At 38.1% G+C, this 18120-nt stretch overlaps 1 protein-coding gene across 3 annotated transcripts in view; it reads right to left on the bottom strand.

The window, feature by feature from the left end:
• The window catches only part of OXCT1 (3-oxoacid CoA-transferase 1), a gene marked incomplete at its 5' end in the record, with an annotated part of 135116 nt that overhangs the window by 58172 nt on the left and 58824 nt on the right, over positions 1–18120 (bottom strand). For all 3 annotated transcript variants that reach the window (XM_079703433.1, XM_079703435.1, XM_079703434.1), the window contains 5 exons: positions 164–236; positions 5992–6040; positions 7816–7910; positions 10930–11044; positions 12484–12591. In XM_079703433.1, the coding sequence (XP_079559559.1) occupies positions 164–236; positions 5992–6040; positions 7816–7910; positions 10930–11044; positions 12484–12591 (440 nt within the window). The remainder of the gene's footprint in view (positions 1–163; positions 237–5991; positions 6041–7815; positions 7911–10929; positions 11045–12483; positions 12592–18120) is intronic.

The raw sequence follows: 18120 nt of genomic DNA, 5'->3' as shown, positions 1-18120 counted from the left end.
CATTCAATGTGAATAATTTCACATCTTGGTGCAGCCAAACAAGCCCATGATCATTTTCTGGCTGGGAGAGGTGTCTATGTTTCAGAGTCTTGCTAACAGACTCAGGGGATGACTCAGCTCATTACAAGTCACGTGAAACATGAGGGGCTCCGTTATTACATACCCTCTAATCATCGCAAATGATTCATCGCTGGAGAAATAAGAGGCTCCTGGAAGAACAGTAACTGTTTCCTTGCCTACACAGACACACACACACACACACACGGGAGAAAAAGAGGAAAGAAAAGGCTATTAGATTTCTAAGAGTGGAAATCATGGTGGAGACAGAGGTCTATACCTTCTCTGTTTCCTACAGAACTAAGGGTCCCTTGTGGCAGCAACAGGGGTATGGGAGACAAAGCGGGAACTGTTCACCTATGAAGAAGAGAATTTTGTCACTAACATTGTTCAGATTTGCCCTTGCATGGTGATAATAAAAAGCAGCCCAACTTTTAATTTTATTATTGTTTTGAAATTCTCTACAGACAATGCACCACTCTACTGCCTATTATTACATAACCATCCCCGCCTCCCACCAGACTCAGTCCCTTCACAAGCCCCTGTTAAATGCTAATAGGAGTGACGAGGAAAGGAGTTGCTGGGATACACCTGTCAAAACCCATGCTACTGTAAGTCACTGGAGCAAAGATGTGGAACAGACATGAAGGAATACAACTTGAAGGGAGTGACACAGGAGATGCTCCTCAGATATTTCTTAAAATTCAGTAAATAACCTAGAAAGAGAGGTCTCACCTAATTCCTTAACATCACTGGGACTGAATCTCTTCTTCAATCTCTCTCTCTCTCTGTTTCATTTTTCTTCCCTTGCTCCTATGTTTCTATTAAAACCAAAGAAGGTAAGGACCTCTCACAAAACTTATATCTCATAATAAATGTCCAGAACTGGAAAAGTTCTTCAAGGTCATCCAGTCCCCACACAACCTATAATATCACCTGACTCAAACTTGAGCTGCTTTTTTCTTGTGACCTGTCTGTGCAGGAGCTTTAGGTGCCTAGGAGAAGCTTCTGGTCTCAATAGAAAAGTGCTCACATGCCACTTTGCCAAAGGTAAGTCAACTGTCTGATAACACCTCATGCCATGGCCCCAGTGTGATAGGGCAGACAAAGAGAAGGGGAAGAAAAGTGATTCCAAGATTAGAACAGAGAGAAGCTCTTGGACACAACAGGACCAGACCGATCTGATCGTGCTCAGCTGTTCAACAACAGCCATAACCTCAACTTCTCAAGTCTTCCCTGAGAGCTAACTTCTCCACCAATATCCCGCTCCATTTGAGCTCAACTGTAAAGCAAGGGTAAGACTATTTATACCATGCTGAATTATTTATTGGCCAAAAAAGTTTGATTCTAAGCAAAGGAAACATTTTCACATCTTTTAAAGGACCACAAGGCTGAAAAGCTTCGGAAAATACTTTCTGGTGCGGTTAGTAGTGGCTGGCTTTTAGACAGCACGTAATATTTGGAGAATTAAATGAAATAGCGCATGTGAAGTCTTTAACTCTAGTACCTGGCATAGAGAAAGGACTCTGTAAACATTACTTTTATTATTGTCATTGTTATTATTCCTCACTGCAAACCTGCCTGTGGAAAAGACAGTGCCATCACCCCTTTAGGGATAAATGCTACACGGGCAAGCAATTCACTTTTATGGTGCGGTTATACACCAGCCCGTGAACTCCAGGTTTCAGGACAAGTGTAATACAACTAAACCTTATCCTAACACAACTTTCACATCCAGCAAATACAGTTCCTCACCAATCCTGTGAGGTGGAGAGGCAAGGAAGAACTTGCAGGCTGAAAATGCAGAGAAACAAAAAAATCTCAATCTTTGTTCTCTATGTGATAAATCACAATGACTTCCAAAAGGCCATCTCAACCAGCTGGTAGTACATAGAAGGCATTATTTACCACTTTACAGGAAACTTTGAGATCAAAGCAGAGAGCTTCAGCTCTCCCCATGTGATTTATGAAGGATGGCTTTATTAAAGAGCCCAGAAAATAATTCTTATGAAACAAAGTTATTGTCAGGCCCCTGCTAACACATTCTGGCACCTTATAAATACATTCTTTGGAAGCAAAGTTAATTTTCATCATTTTTAATATCCAAAATCTAAACAAAAAAAGGTATCCTAAAGTTGAATCCATGCTTTTCAAATGCAACGTCCAAATTTAGTCAAGAAACAATTATAATCAATAATACAATTAATATCTTAAAGAAAAGGGTCTTTCTTATTTGATTTTTCCTAATTGATTTCTGTCTCCTCCAAATTTGCTCGTGTGTATGTCTATATCCTCTAATGATATTCAGGCAATAGAGTTATTCAATTTCATAGTTTTGAGTCCTTTGGCTCATGATGTAACATGTCATTCACTCAATATCAAGTAAATGTCTACTCTGTGCCTTGAACAATGTTACACACAAAATGCAGATGCCCTAAACGAATGGTTCTCAAACTTTAACACCCATCAGAATCACATGGAGGGCTTATAAAAATGCAGACTGCTGAGCTCAACTCCCTAGAGTCTGAGAATTTCCATCGCTAACAAGTCCCCGGTGATGGGGATGCTAATGCTGTGTCTCTGGGGACCACACTTTGAGAACCACTGCCCCAGGAAAAAGGAACATAATACCCAGCAAGAGAGACGAATATACACAAGTAACTACAAGGCAAAATGTGGTATGCTTATGAGACACTAGATGTGTTGTGGGTTCGAAGGAGGGGCACTTCTAAGCCACAGAAGGAACTGGAGAGGACAAATGAACTGGGATTTCAAGGATACGTATAATGCATTTCAATAGGACATTACCAATAAAGAGATGGGGATAAAAAAGGAAGGGACAGAACCAAACAAAAATGAAAGGCACAGGAAGAGCAAAGTCATGGAGGAAGGAAAGCACGAGTCATGGTCAGAAGAGATCCAGCAGTTCAGTATGGGTGGACTCAGAAGACCTTGTAGGGCGTAGAGAAAGATAAATTTGAAAAGGTCACTCACAACCATTAGATAGATCTTGAATGCCATACTATTTGAACTCTAATGTTCAGGCCTGTGATTCTTCAGATGTGGCACACAGACCTCTAGAGCAGGCACTATTGATGCTGGGAGCTGGATAACTGTTCTGGTTATTGTAGGATATTTAACAGCATCCCTGGCTTCTACCCACTAAGTGCCAGTAACACTGGCAATCAAAAATGTCTCCAGGGTTTCCCTGGTGGTGCAGCGGTTGAGAGTCCTCCTGCTGATGCAGGGGACACGGGTTCATGCCCCGGTCCGGGAAGATTCCACATGCTGCGGAGTGGCTGGGCCCGTGAGCCATGGCCGCTGAGCCTGCGCGTCTGGAGCCTGTGCTCCGCAAAGGGAGAGGCCACAACAGTGAGAGGCCCGCATACCGCAAAAAAAAAAAAAAGTCTCCAGACATTGTCAGATGTCCCCAGGGGAGAGAAATCACCCTTCCTTCCCACAGAAAACCACTGCTCTAGAGGTACATGGCAGGAACCAGGGATATTCAAAAGCCAGGAGATTAACACGGTGGTTCTTTCTAAGTAGTTTTAATCAAAAGGAAGTCATTTAAAACATTATTCTGATATTAAAGAAAATAATATTAAGAAATAGGAAAGAATGCAAAATGCACATTAATATGAAAGCTAACATGAGATTTATTAGAAATTTCACAATTCCATTGGGATACTGCAAATCTTCCTGGGACCTTGGAAATGTTCTAAGCACTGCCTTATGCACCTCAGTAAAACTCAGGTTATCAGTGGATATAGCTCAACGTGCAGAGAAGAAGGCCAGGGGCGAGTAGCAGGAGACCCTGTGTTAGTCCAGTCCCTAGCAACGTGATCTTGAGAACATCATGTCATGTTTCTGGGCCTGAGTTTCCCAATCTGTACAACAGGTTTTCACTTGAGGCTCAAATGATTTAATATATTTGAAAAAAGTATGCTGTAAGCTATGTAGTGCTATACAAGTGGTCATTCATTGTTATATAACCATATGAAATTATTACTTAGAAAAAGGGATCCTTAGAAATAGCTGTATTATTATTTTAAAATTTTAATACACTGATTATGCCCAGAAACATAACTCTTTATAGTCCTTCCAAGGGATTTCTATAGAAATTGTTTCAAATTAACACAAACAATGGGCTGATCTTCCTGGTAATTTCCAAACTTGGGGAATTGTGGAACCACCAATTTATATTCTGGGTTCTCGAGTTCAAAGTATTTCCTCCCTAACTTAGCTCCGAAGTCAAAAGCATCATAAATTCCAAAGAGGACTTTGATGAAAGAGATAGGATATTATTAAACTATTTTGCAGCCTGGCTTCCCCAAAGCAATGAATTCTTGTTTTACAAAGTAGTTTAAGATTATACGTGATATCTCAGAAGTTGACATCTAAAACTGGTGGCTTCATCAGGATTGAGCTAAAGCTCAATGGAATCAGAAACGCCTACTGTCCAATGATGTCACTGAAAAGATTAACTATTTTTCCAAAGAAAGTGGGTTTTATGAGCTCAAGCCTGATATTTGGAAAATGGAGTTATTCATTTTGCAAATAACTCACTAACATTAATTAATTAAACCAAGCAGCAAATATTGTCACAGATCAACGAGCTATTGCTAAAGGGTACAGTACAATTAAATTACAGCCTTGGTTAAATGTCATTGCTTTACCACAGTGGGCCTTTCAGAGTTGAGTCGTGTTAACTAACTCAACTATTCAACCAGAAGCTGTTTTACTTTCAAAAATCCTAAGCATCAAACATCAATTCTACTTGGCAGCTGGCCTTTATGTTCAGCTTTTACTTCTTCTCTTCTGAAATTTACACACACTGTTTTTGAACATGAAGTAACAATAATACTTTTGCGGGGGTAGAGTGAATAGGAGTAGAAGAATAGTAAAGAAAAACATGCTAGAATATAAAAATTAGCTTCTTATGGACAGCCCCATTCTAAGGATAATCTTTAGCCCTAACACGGTGGCAGTGCTGCCTCAAGCATGGGCAAAAGGTCTGACCTGTTTTTCCTCCTCTAGGCTGCTGCTACATGTGACCCTATGTCCCAGTCAAATAAAAGGCTAATAATAAAAGGCAAAGCATATGAATGCAGGAATTAAGGAGAAGACAGGCTAGAGTCCCCAGTACAAAGAAACTCTGTATTTATTACTTACATCACTGGGTTGCACTGAGTGGCAGAGTACATCCTTAAGCACCCTTGAACCTTTGAAGGATGCTCTCCTAACTCTGATGTCGATTAGAGGACAGTAAGTATCAACCACAACAAAAACCTCAGTGCACCAGATCTTGGTTTTGGCCACTATGGATCCACTCCCCACCTTCTTGTCATGAGAAAGCAGACCTATTTCAACCTAGGATTGGCCAATGGGAGGCACAAGCAGGAGACCCAGCAGAGAAGACCTCCATTCTCACCCTCACCCAGGTTTCTGCAAGATGGTCGTGTTCCTCTACAAAGACCCTGCTTCCTGTTAGGTTGCCCTCTCCCACAGCTGCCCCTTAAGGCCTAGGAGTGATAAGAACTCCCTGTGGTGCTTCAGCATCCTTTCTGGTTTCCCTTAATCTTCTCTGCACCCTTGTAAACTGTCCCTTCCTTTAATTCTCCTCGTTACCCCCCACCTGAGAGTGCTCTCAGGACGCTGACTGATTGACCCACCAAAGCTCCTACCATTATATGTAGCCCCTCCTGCAATTTCTCCTTTATCTTACTCTGCCCTAAATAGGGAAGACCTCTGACAGGCAATCTGGACCAAGAGGGCACTAGGAAGGCTTCTCTCTCGCTTCCTCCATGAAAAATACAGTGGCATATTCTCCAGGAAAAGACAAAGAAACAAGCCCAACTCTTTGCTATTACTTGGCAGAGAACTAAATTAATAGCAAAGGAAAAGGCTGGAAAAACATGTGATGAGTGAGTTTACCTGCATTGATTAGATCTGCATCAACTTCATTTTCTAATGGGTAAGGACCCTGTCAAATAAAGCACATGTTCAATTAGGAAAAGAAGTTTCTCACTGAATCACACACTAAAACTGAAATATAAGTAACTTTGCTTAAAACCCTAGGAAATCATCAAAAGACTTGAGGCGAACCTTTTCAAAATAATCCCAGTGTTTTCATGGCTCTGTTTTCCACGTTGATTTGTCTTTTCTATGCTACAAACTGTGCTTGGGTAAGTGAAAAATATTTTCTAAAAAATACCAAAGTCTGAAAGAAATGTTAAGCTGTTGGAAATACAGGTGAATAAAAAAGTAATTATTTACTACCTACTATGCAGCCGATGTTATTCAGAAATCTTCCTGTTAGTATATCAATGAATACAAACTACATGGCTGCCTTATTTGGCTAGAAGCGTCTGGAGAAGCACAGTTTCAGCTTTTTGGTATGTAGCACCTAAAGGCTCGGATTTGGAGTTCTAACCTTATCTCTCAGTCCATCTAAGTTTTGATACTTTTATTTTGTTTTTGCCTAGTAATTCTCACTAAGTTTTTGTTTTTTAATTTTCTATGTATTCTTATAAACCATCTCTAATTACTTGGAGTGAGTAGTTTCATAACATAACACATATTCAACGAAAAGGGAGGAAATGGAAAAAGGGAAAAGAAAAGGTCTAAATTAGAGCCAAGAATGAGGAAATATTGGCTGTGAAATTTTAACATACTTTCAAAAAAGGGACCAAAAATTTATTCTTTGAATAAATTGAAATGGCAACTAATGTTTTATACCTGTGTAAATTTTTCTTTAAACAGTGACAATGGGTAATTCATATTGACTTATTTCCCTTGCCTTCAAAATGAGGAAATTGGTCACTCTAGATAATCTCTAAGGTACCTTAAAAATTTAAGTCTTTGACTGCACTATGAATCTGCTTTTATCCAGACTCACATCATTTTTGTGTTTCTGAAAGTGATCACAATTATTGCCTCAATCAGTATCAACTACAATCTCATGACCATTATTTATATTTTAAATACTGGATATATATTTTCCATATGTACAATTTGTACTGCATTAACAGTTAAGAGCTACTGAAAAACAATAAAAGATTAGGAATATTATAAATTGTCAGACTATAAGTAATCTCTGCCATAATTAATAAGTAAATAAAAAATGTTACCCAGGAAGCTGAAGTATTTCTTAATTTTATTATAATATTGAAGAGAATGGCCAAATTCTATGAGAATATTGAGCCCATCTGGAAGGTTAATCTTGAGGAAGGGAAAATTCTCCCTTTTGAATAACTTGGCCTCAAAACGAGTATCACCTGAGGAGAACTTCTTGAATTAATCAACTGTCAAAAAATGTCCTGTCCTAAAGTAGAAATGTTACTCTTCAGTTTCTCATGCTGAGACTTACTGATTTTTATTTAATGTAGAATTGTTAATGACCTTCATTATCTTGTTCAATCACACAAAGGTTAAAAATAACTACCTAAACAGGATGGTGTGAGATGTCTGAAACAGATGCACTAGGGGAGATGGAAGCTGATACAGGGACAAAGGAGGAGCAGTCGGACAGCTCATAGTCAGGAAACTACCATCTACTCCAAAAAATACAACACGACGTGCTCACAAGTACCACCATTTTATGGGAAAAGTTAAATATTTTATTATGAGGATAAGAAGAAAGAAAAACAACATTGGGAACTTTAAGGTAACAACTCTCAGTTATAAGAAGGTTTCACTATATAAAATATCTCATTCTCCATCAAGATTGAATAAATAAAACTTTAATTTCTATCTTACCAAACCCAGGACTCCATTTTCACTTTGCAGATGGACAGTCATACTGGGGCTGATAAAGTTGCTGGCCAGAAGCGGTATTCCTATGCCCAAATTAGCTGGAAAAAAAACGTTAAGGTCCAGCATATAAAAGATAGATTATGTCATAAATCTTCTACATGAATAAATCTGAACATAGGCCTTCTTTAAAGGCACTTACTCTGAATGTAATCACTGAATACATTCTCCCACCACCCTCTAGGTATTATTTTGTAATTTTTTCAAAAAGGAAATCTCTTAATCACAGCTTTCCCCATAAAGATATCAAAGTAGTGGCTTCAGAAAACTAGCCAAGAGGTCATTTTTATTGTAAGACATAGTTAGCAAATTTGGACTATATTATGATTTATTATGACTGATGACTGATATAACATGGCCTGACCTTTGTTTAAAAGCATTTTTTACTATTCAAAACTGCAACTGAAAATAAAGATGATGAAAATATTCTAAAAAGGGCTACCATTTTTGAATTTTAAAAGAAGTTTTATGACAACACGAAAATGTCTGCCTAAATTGTATAGATTCCTTTGGATCACTGTGATAACATCCATTGGTAACTGAACCTTCTCTAAGACATAAAGAGGATGGTGGGGTTGTTTAAGCTTCAGTGAATACATTTGAGACCATATTAAAAAAAAAAAGCTGTGTTACAGCATCAAAGAGCTAACTGGTTGGGATTAGCAGATGCAAACTATTATATACAGAATGGATAAACAACAAGGTCCTACCATATAGCACAGGGAACTATATTCAATATCCTGTGACAAACAATAATGAAAAAGAATCTGAAAAAGAATCTATGTATGCATAACTGAGTCACTTTGCTGTACAGCAGAAGTTAAACACAACATTGTAAATCAACTACACTTCGATAAAATTTTTTCTTAAAGAGCTAACTGAGGGTATTAAATCTTCTTCCTTAGGTGATCAAAGTTCTGACTCATATGCAGTGGTATGGATTCGACCTTGCCTCTCAATACAAGCAGGCTGACCAGATCAGAAATACTAACACTGTCTGTGGGAATTCCCTGGTGGTCCAGTGGTTAGGACTTGGCACTTTCACTGCTGTGGGCCTGGGTTTGATCCCTGGTTGGGGAACTAAGATCTTGTAAGCTGTGCACTGTGGCCAAAAAACCAAAAAACAAAAACGGATGCTGTCTGGAACTGCTGTCCACCTACCACTGCAAACCACAGACTTTGATAAAATTAGTGCAAAGAATGATGGCACTCTAATGAGATTCTAATAACAGTGAGTGCTTTGTGAATGAAGTCCAGAAAAGATAAAGTTTATATATGCTGCCATATTATAGACTACAAAGGCCAGCAGGACAACTCAATGTGCCAGGTCACCTCGTGTGAATACAGTAAGTCTTTGAAGCTATGATGATAGCTTCTTGGTTCACCTCTTACCAAATCACAATCTAGTGTAGACTTATTTGTACTTCATTTCTCACAGTGATGCATGGAACACACTGAGGTATTAATTCCATTATAGTTATAAGCAGGCATTTTCAGGTAAGGGCAACCCAAATTACAAGTTTTATACACCCCCTCTTTCATCATATGCTATAATTTTCTCAGTTCTTTAGTATTTTTTTAGTGAGTCAAATACCAGGGAGAAAAAAGCCTATGTAATTTGGGTTGAAAAAGAGTAGGTGCTATGGAAAGACCATTTATATGAACTGACTTGCAAATATTTTTCATAGGCAATACAATGACAGTGAATAAAGGATACCTAGAAGCCATTATATCTAAAAATCAGCGTTATCATAGAGTCACTGTTAAAATATCAATGTTAAATCAATTGACTGGAGGTAAGAAGAAAACCCAGAGACTAGCTTTCACCTGTTCAGCTCACTTGGTTGACTCTATACCTTGCTGATACTGGAGGTGGAAGAGGAAGCACTATTATACTCTCTTCCCCTATGTGAATTCCCACCATAACCCAATGTATAAACTGAAAGATAAAGAAAAATGAAGTGATGGAGGTAAAAAGAAAGTAAAAAAACAGTTCTGTCAATATCAGTCTGAAAGAAGTTTTTTTTTTTTTTTTTTTTTTTTTTTGCAATACATGGGCCTCTCACTGTTGTGGCCTCTCCCGTTGCGGAGCACAGGCTCCACACGCGCAGGCTCAGCGGTCATGGCTCACGGGCCCAGGCACTCCGCGGCATGTGGGATCTTCCTGGACCAGGGCACGAACCCGTGTCCCCTGCATTGGCAGGCAGACTCTCAACCACTGTGCCACCAGGGAAGACCCTGAAAGAAGATTTTTATGGACTAGGGGAAGCTCAGAGAATGGAGACACATGTCATGTTTCTACTACTTCCTGTCCCAGGCCTTTAAGTATGGCTTTACTGGATTCACCATTCAACAAATATTTATCTTATCATACACTACTTGAATTTACACATATTATTTGTATTCTATAGTTCAACAGTTGATGTCTTGAAAATCAGCAAAATGGTGAATAGACTCACTGTTATTTAAACACGTTCAAAATCCAAACGCTAATTGCACTAAACCATCTTAACCTACCTCTTTTTTGACAAAGTATTCAATATCTACAGCAGAATCTGAATCATTCATTGAATACCCTTACAAAACATCAGACATAAAAGGGTACATTCACAGAATCTTTGTCAGGGGAAACAAGAGGTTGTTAAGAAGTTGGATCTTACGTTTCAGTGAGTATGTAAATGTCAGAACACAGAGAAAGTAAATAGCACTGGTTATAAGTAGTACTTCTGAGATTTGAAACCCTCACCTTGGGTAATCTCTTCTCCCAATTACCCTTAGCCAAATGCCAAATTATACTGAAATTCCTTATATATTAGAGAACAGCTAAGGAAATTTTCAATCACCATTTTGTTTCAAGAAGGCAAAAGGATTATAATTCTAATTTCATTTATCTTGATATCTTTAGGTTATATGCCACATTTGTAAAAATTGATCAATTGCTTTAGAAGTTACAATGGACTAGAAAGGAATCACTATGCAGGAGGCCTAGTAACCTGATGAATATGTAAAAAGTGAGGGCTACGTCTTTGCCCAGCCCACGGGGCAAGGAATAAAGGATACCATACATGCCATCCTCAAATTCAAGAGCTGCCCGCTTGATGATACGTTCCCTTACATTATCTCCAGGTTTACCAGATGTGGTTTTTACATCTTCCTCTTTCCGGATTGATAAACGCTTTAAAATAAACAGAAATAAATTATTCATGGTTGAGGTATACTTTGTATTTTAACACTACTGAAATACAAAACTCTCTCCCATTACTACTATAAGGCAAATCTGCAATATAATGTAGAGAATTTTTAAATTTAAAAAAGAATACTATGGATAAAATTTGATGACAGAAATAATTCTTTAAAATGTAAGTGAAAAGACTTCCCTGGTGGTCCAGTGGCTAAGACTCTGCGCTCCCAATGCTGGGGGCCCGGGTTCAATCCCTGGTCAGGGAACTAGATCCCACATGCTGCAACTAATACCCAGTGCAGCCAAATAAGTAAATTTAAAAAATAAATAAAACAAACAAATTAATTAATTAATTAAATAAAAAGTAAGTGAAAGAGGTCAGATGTTTGAAGAGGAAGATATAATTGTTCTGTCTCTTTGAAGCAAATAATCCTCTGTTACTGTCACACTGAGTGCCACTACTGTTACTCTAAGACTCCTGCAACTGAACTCTCCTCAGGTGCTCTGGGATGGAGCCAGAATAAAGAAAAGGGAATAGACCTTGGGACTTTATTTTTGCAGGGCTGTGAGAATGTGTTTACCAGGTATTACTGCTGCCAATTGCCTATTTCCACATGCAGAGTCTAGACTGGTTTTGCTATAACTGAAACACAGGAATCATAGAAATATCCAGAAACCAGCCAGAAAACTATTTCCGGTACTAAATCTCCTTGATACAGACTCTGGTTCCTGTTTGCAAATGTCCCGTTTTTGATCCCTGGCCGCTGACATTAGTTTTAGATTGCAGAATGCCTTTCTGTTTGATGTCTGCGGGTAGAGGGTATCTCTGAATCCACGGTATCTCTTACTGCATGTCTATTCTGTTGCCGATCCCTAGACACTTCTGAATCTTGATATCAATTCTGGTCCAGCTGGTCTTCATGCTCTCAATAGCCTTAGAGTACCTCCAATGCTCCCGGTACCTACTCCTTGACACGATCTCATACCCATCAGCTGCCCAGAGCCCAACACTCATGGGAAATGATGTTCTGTCTGGACTCTATAATGTGCAAAGACTTCAAGATAGATAGACAGTTCCGAACACTCAAACACTAAGAGTCCAGCAAGGGTAAGGCCACCAAAGACCTGATTATCCTTCTCTACACCGTAGGACAGCCAGCCAAAACTATGCATCATAAATTAGGACAGTTACAAAAGCCTAGAAGACACAGCCTAGAGAAGCATGTAATTTGGTGATATACACAAGGAACTGTTGAACCGGACAATTACACAGACAATCATGTCCCCTCAAGATAGACACATGAGAAGCTCTTATTAAGATTCAGAGCAAGACTTCCTGTTCAGCTCTAATTCCTTATCATCTAGAATAGCCCCAGGGACATATCTCTAACAGTCAGGTCCATAAATACTGACAGACAGGCTAAGTCAATTACCTCAATCCTTTTCTCATATTTTTCTCCCTTTATAAGGCGATGTACATAAATCTTAGGAATATGAATGTCTTCTGGGGCAAATGATCCAATATCCACAATTTCTTCAACCTAGGCAAAAAGGAAAAAATTTTAATTACATAGTGAGAGCTTAAACTGAATATTTTTTATTAAAAAAAGATGAAGTATATGCATCTTTACATCCAACTTAGGCTGGATATACAATGTAAGTATACATATACATATACACACACATGCACACACAAATATGCATATAAATCAGAGAGAGAGAAAGAATAAGTACACACGCAAACATACAAACTTCTAGATCCACAAAAATAGAAGAAATTCAAATACATGTGTCTGAACATAAAATACAGAACATAAAGCTCTAAAACTTTGCTTAAAACAGCCTCAGTTACAAATTTGTCAAATGGTTTGTCAGTACAGCTGCTTGAACTTTCACAAATTGCAGCTCAACTATGCAAAATCTGAAAGCACATCCCTTAAACCCAGATTTTCAAAATTAATGGGAAATTTATCATATCAAAGACAAAAATCTGTAACAACATCTGCTTGGTCAATTGCTTTTTAAATATAGATACAAATGCTATTTGTAACCATTTTTATTTATTCCTGTAATTAGCTTTCTAGGATCGTGATAGAACTGCAACTGCTGAAATAATTTTACTTTAAGATTGATCATTAATTTCAATATGGAAATTTGAAAAAGGAAATATTAACTAATAACTGGAAATTCTAAAAATCAGAATTAAAGTTATTCACAGAGCAAAAGGGAATTTTATAGCAATACTGAATGCCCCAAGTTAGTCTGCTATTTTAGAATTCATTTTTAAAGAAGAGAATTCATTTTTTTACATCAACTTAAAAAAAACCCCTCAGAATAACAAGGATCAAGAAAAACTACAGTCAACATCGTTGAGATCAAAAAATTATATTTCTGGGGACTTCCCTGGTGGTCCAGTGGTTAAAAATCTGTTTTCCAATGCAGGGGATGCAGGTTCAATCTCTATTCGGGAAACTAAGATCCCAACATGCCGTGGGGCAAGTAAGCCCGTGTGCCGCAACTACAGAGCCCACTCTCTCTGGAACCCAAACGTCACAACTAGAGAGAAGCCCATGTGCCACAACTAAGACCCAATGCAGCCTAATTAATTAATTAATTAATTTAAAAAATTTTTAATTAAAAACAAAATTATCTTTCTGGTGCCAAGAAAATATCGTCTTGAAGACTGAGAGTGCTCAGCTTAATAGATGTCATACCCAAAGCAAAGAACTATCTGCAAATGAACTGACTTGTACAAGGAGAGTTGTATTATACTGTCTCCTTAAACTAGTAACTAAACTCTCCAGAAGTTTTTGAGGTTAAGCACCCACCTTCCTTTCTGCTATTCTACCATGTATGCCCACACCACACTTCCTCCACAATGAAAGAATAACAGGGATTAACAAGAGTCATTTTCATTATTGTGCACTACTTCTAAATAGCTGAAGAAGAATAGGACATAATGGATAAAAGTTATCTTGTCTGATAAACAGAAGGATCTTAACAAAAATAAAACAGAAACTCCAAAGAAGAGTCAATAAACATGTGGGCATCCAAGTTGAAATAGTGTGTAGAGATGTCCATCTATACTCATATGAGAATTAGTCAGAAGGCAAGGGGACTCCCCATCACTGTACTCCATATCTTCTCCTCCAAACTTCTCTATGCTCTGATATATCAAGAGCATGGCCTTCACTTTTTTACATATCCATCAGGTTACTAGGCTTCCTGCATATTGATTCTTTTCTAGCCCAATGCAACCAAGGTGGTGACCAGGTAAACAGGAGGTGGACACAGGAAATGCAGAGCAGCTAAGCACTACTTCTACCTCTTCAACCAGTTGGAAATTTCAGCCATTAAGGTTCATTCGCATCTTTACACTTATTCGATTCAAGCCTTCAAAGAAGTTCTTTTTTTTTTTTTTTTTTTCTCGGTACACGGGCCTCTCACCGTTGTGGCCTCTCCCGTCGCGGAGCACAGGCTCCGGACGCGCAGGCTCAGCGGCCATGGCTCACGGGCCCGGCCGCTCCATGGCATGTGGGATCTTCCCAGACCGGGGCACAAGCCCGTGTCCCCTGCATTGGCAGGCGGACTCTCAACCACTGCGCCACCAGGGAAGCCCCAAAGAAGTTCCTGACTTTAAAAATTTATCCTGATGATACATGTTTAGAATTACTATTCATGAAAATATTGGCCACAGCATTTGTTAAAATAACAATGAGTTGGAAACAACCTGAAGGATCAACAATAGAATAATGGTAAAAATATATATGGTGCATCCACATGATAAATCAGTATTATGGCTCTCATAATATTTAATGACATCTCATAACATAATGCTTCATAAAAATGCAAGATTCTATATAAATATTTACAGATATGCTCTTCGGCTCAATTATTTCTATATCTACAAAAAACTGAGAGGAAAAACACATAGGAAATTAACACTGAAATGTTAATCATTTTTATCCCTGGGTGACAGTGCCAAGTTATTTTTGTTTAATTTTACTTTTATAATCAAGAGGTGAAAAACCTACAAAATTTTTTTAAAAGCTGAAATAGACATTAAGTAGATAGTTTCCAAAACTAGGAAATACAAAAGTGGAGGATGTGATAAATTGCTTAGTTAGCCATGTACCAAAAGGACATGTTAAAAAGAAAATAGAGACTTAAGAAAAACTGTGATTTCTAAACTCTAAAAGCACTTACAACATTATGAAATAAGGTATGGAAACACTTTTTGTTTACATTTTCTGAAGATAATGCAAATTATTCTCCATACCTAATGCTATTTCAAAAGTTCAGACCCTCCTGTCTCTTGCTTGAATTATTGCATCAGCTTCCTAATTGGTCTCCCTGCATCTACCCTTCAGCAGGAGCGAGAAACATATCGGAGAAGAAAAAAAAGTAACCCTTTTCACTTAAACCAAAACTGTTGATGGTAACCAATCGCGATTTTCTTCTGGTTCCACCAAAGAAAGTTTTGACAAGAAACACCAAATTAAGACCAAGTTTCTTTACCAAGGGCAATTACATCATGACTTTCACAACAAATGGAGTGAAAGAATGTGTCCTGCTAAAACAACTCTGATGAAAAGCAAGAACCTGGTTAAACATAATCAGTTCCAGGCTTTGTCATCCTAATATGAATGAATTTCATATTGTCAAAAATGCATGGGCAGCATTTGTCAATACAATATCAACACTCAACAGTATTGAAAAATCCTATACAAAAATCAAAGCTTTCTCAGAGCTGGTTAGCAGAGTTCATTGCAGAGGAAGAAAATATTTGAAGTACAAACCAAAAGGAGAAAACATATGTTTTCAGACAAACTGTGAAAAGATTTTACAAAAAAAAAAAAAAAAAAAAAACTGAAGAAGCAAAACTATCTTAATGCTAGCTATTGAAGGAATTGAAGGCTTCTGTGCTGGTTTTGTGTGATCTTGAGAAAGAACAGTGAGAAAGAACCAATGTAGTGGGGGAGAGGGGGTATCTGGTGAGATCAGGCAGTAACATGAGAGTCAAAGGAAATCGGAAAAGAAAAAGATGAATAGAACAAGTTTGTTAAGGAAGAAGTAAAAATCAAAGCTCACAAGAGCACTCACTAAGCATGGCAGAAACGTACCTCCTGAAATCAGAAGTGGGTAAGATAGAGAATAAAGAACAAAGAAAAAGCCTCAGTGCAAAGCATTGGGCATGTTTAAGTGTCCTTGGACAAGGTCAAGATGGAGGAGAGGTGGTAGCTAAGAGCAACCCAGGCTTCTCCCTGGCACGATGCATAGTCCTTATGCAGCACCATCTGGTACATCCAGAAATCCAGACACTTGAGACTTCTCTAATTAGTACTTGTCTTTGGTTATTAGCAGGAAAATAGAGGCTAGGAAAGGTTAATTATTATTGATTTGAACTTTGTTTTAAAAGTTTGCTTTCTCTACCCTGCACCCTTCCTACTTTATAATTCTGAAAAGTTGTATTTTAAAGTTCGGAGAAGGATAAGAATTGATCCTCAGGTGACAAGTGTTTTTGTTTTTACTTGGCGAACATTATATCTCAGGTAAGGTAACAGAGGAGCAGCAAGGCAATAACTTTCTTATTTTTCATTTTATTTTACTGACAACCTCAGTCGGGTATAGCCACAAAAATGGGCCCAGCCCTGAAGGTTGTTAGTGCAAAAAGCTGCACACCTGCAAACCTCGCTGTGTAATACAAAGTGAGGCCTGTGGTGCGAGGAAGGGGAGGAATCACACTGCAGACTTTTTTCCTGAGTCATTTTCATCTTCGAAAAGCCTCAGGGTGAATATTCTTCTTTTGTCCAGAAATTTTCAAAGCAGACAACAACAGCAAAAATGGCTAGAGTCTTATAACACTAGGTAATCCCAAATAAGCAAAAAACAAAAAAAAAGCCTTAGAAGACTAGAAAAATGGAAGAGGGAAGCAATGAGCAATAACAGAAAAAGTTACAAGCTAGATGCAGAGGTGCTCTGGATACTAATTTAACCCAGAAAAATGGGGAAGAGAAAGAGGACGTGTGGAGCAAAAGGGGGGCTCAGCATGCAGGGCATCCCTCCCAAAATATCCAAAGGAGCAAGAAGGTGCACATCTTCTTAAGCTTCATGCTAAGGGGTAATTTGACTAGTACAAACATATAGGAGAAAATGGCATGAAAGCTAAAAAGGCCTGGGTCAGATACATAGGGTCTTAGATGTCTCTATAGAAAAGCACAAAGACTGAAAAGATTAGTGGCTATTAATGAATTTGCAACCTTATAAACGATTGTAACTACAATTGCATAGTCATTGAAACCTTGTAGATTGGATCTCATGCTAATGGACATTCTCCAATGTCCGGTGAAAATAAGCTGACAAAAGAACAAGCTATGTCAAGAAAATATGCACATGCCTGGGAAGCCACTGACCTATGATGAGATGTGGTAAAATATACTTAAAGTGACTTCAAAAGGAGAAATAATATCACACTAATGGCCATATAATCAGAGTGCTCACCAAACTAAAGATGTAGATGGCTTATTTTTAACAGAAATGACAAAACTAACTCAGAAACAAGATAGTGATGTAAGATGGTGATATCATGGGAGATGCCAATTATTTGAACATCTTCTGTTCATCATATTCTGCTGATAAATTCTATATTGCCTTCTGACAAGTTCTAGTTTTCAGAATGAAACAGTGAGAGAAACCATGATTCAGGACTTCTAACCAATAAGAATAAACTGCTTGGTAAAGTAGAAATGATGGAAACTCTGAGGGAAAGTAACAATGTAAAACTGGAATTTGTAATAGACCAGGAACTGAATCCCGGGTATACATAGAAATGTATCCTGTTCTTTGAAGGAAAGCAGATTTTGAAAAGTTGAGAGAAAAAAATAAGGATCAGGATCAAGTGGTCAGAAACTCTAAAGGACAGATGGATTCATGAGGGATGTGAGGCTCTCAAAACCCCCATTCTGACAGTATGAAAATGGATCATCTTGACGATGAGAGAATGGTATATAAAGAGAGAATATAATAACATGGATAGCCATGTGTTTCCTCATATTTTAAAAGGGCTATCT

The sequence above is a fragment of the Hyperoodon ampullatus genome (assembly GCF_949752795.1).
Source record: "Hyperoodon ampullatus genome assembly, chromosome: 4".
NCBI classification, from domain to species: Eukaryota; Metazoa; Chordata; class Mammalia; order Artiodactyla; family Ziphiidae; genus Hyperoodon; species Hyperoodon ampullatus.
The sequence above is the reverse complement of the archived record's forward strand: the minus strand, read 5'-3'. Positions and strand labels throughout refer to the sequence as shown.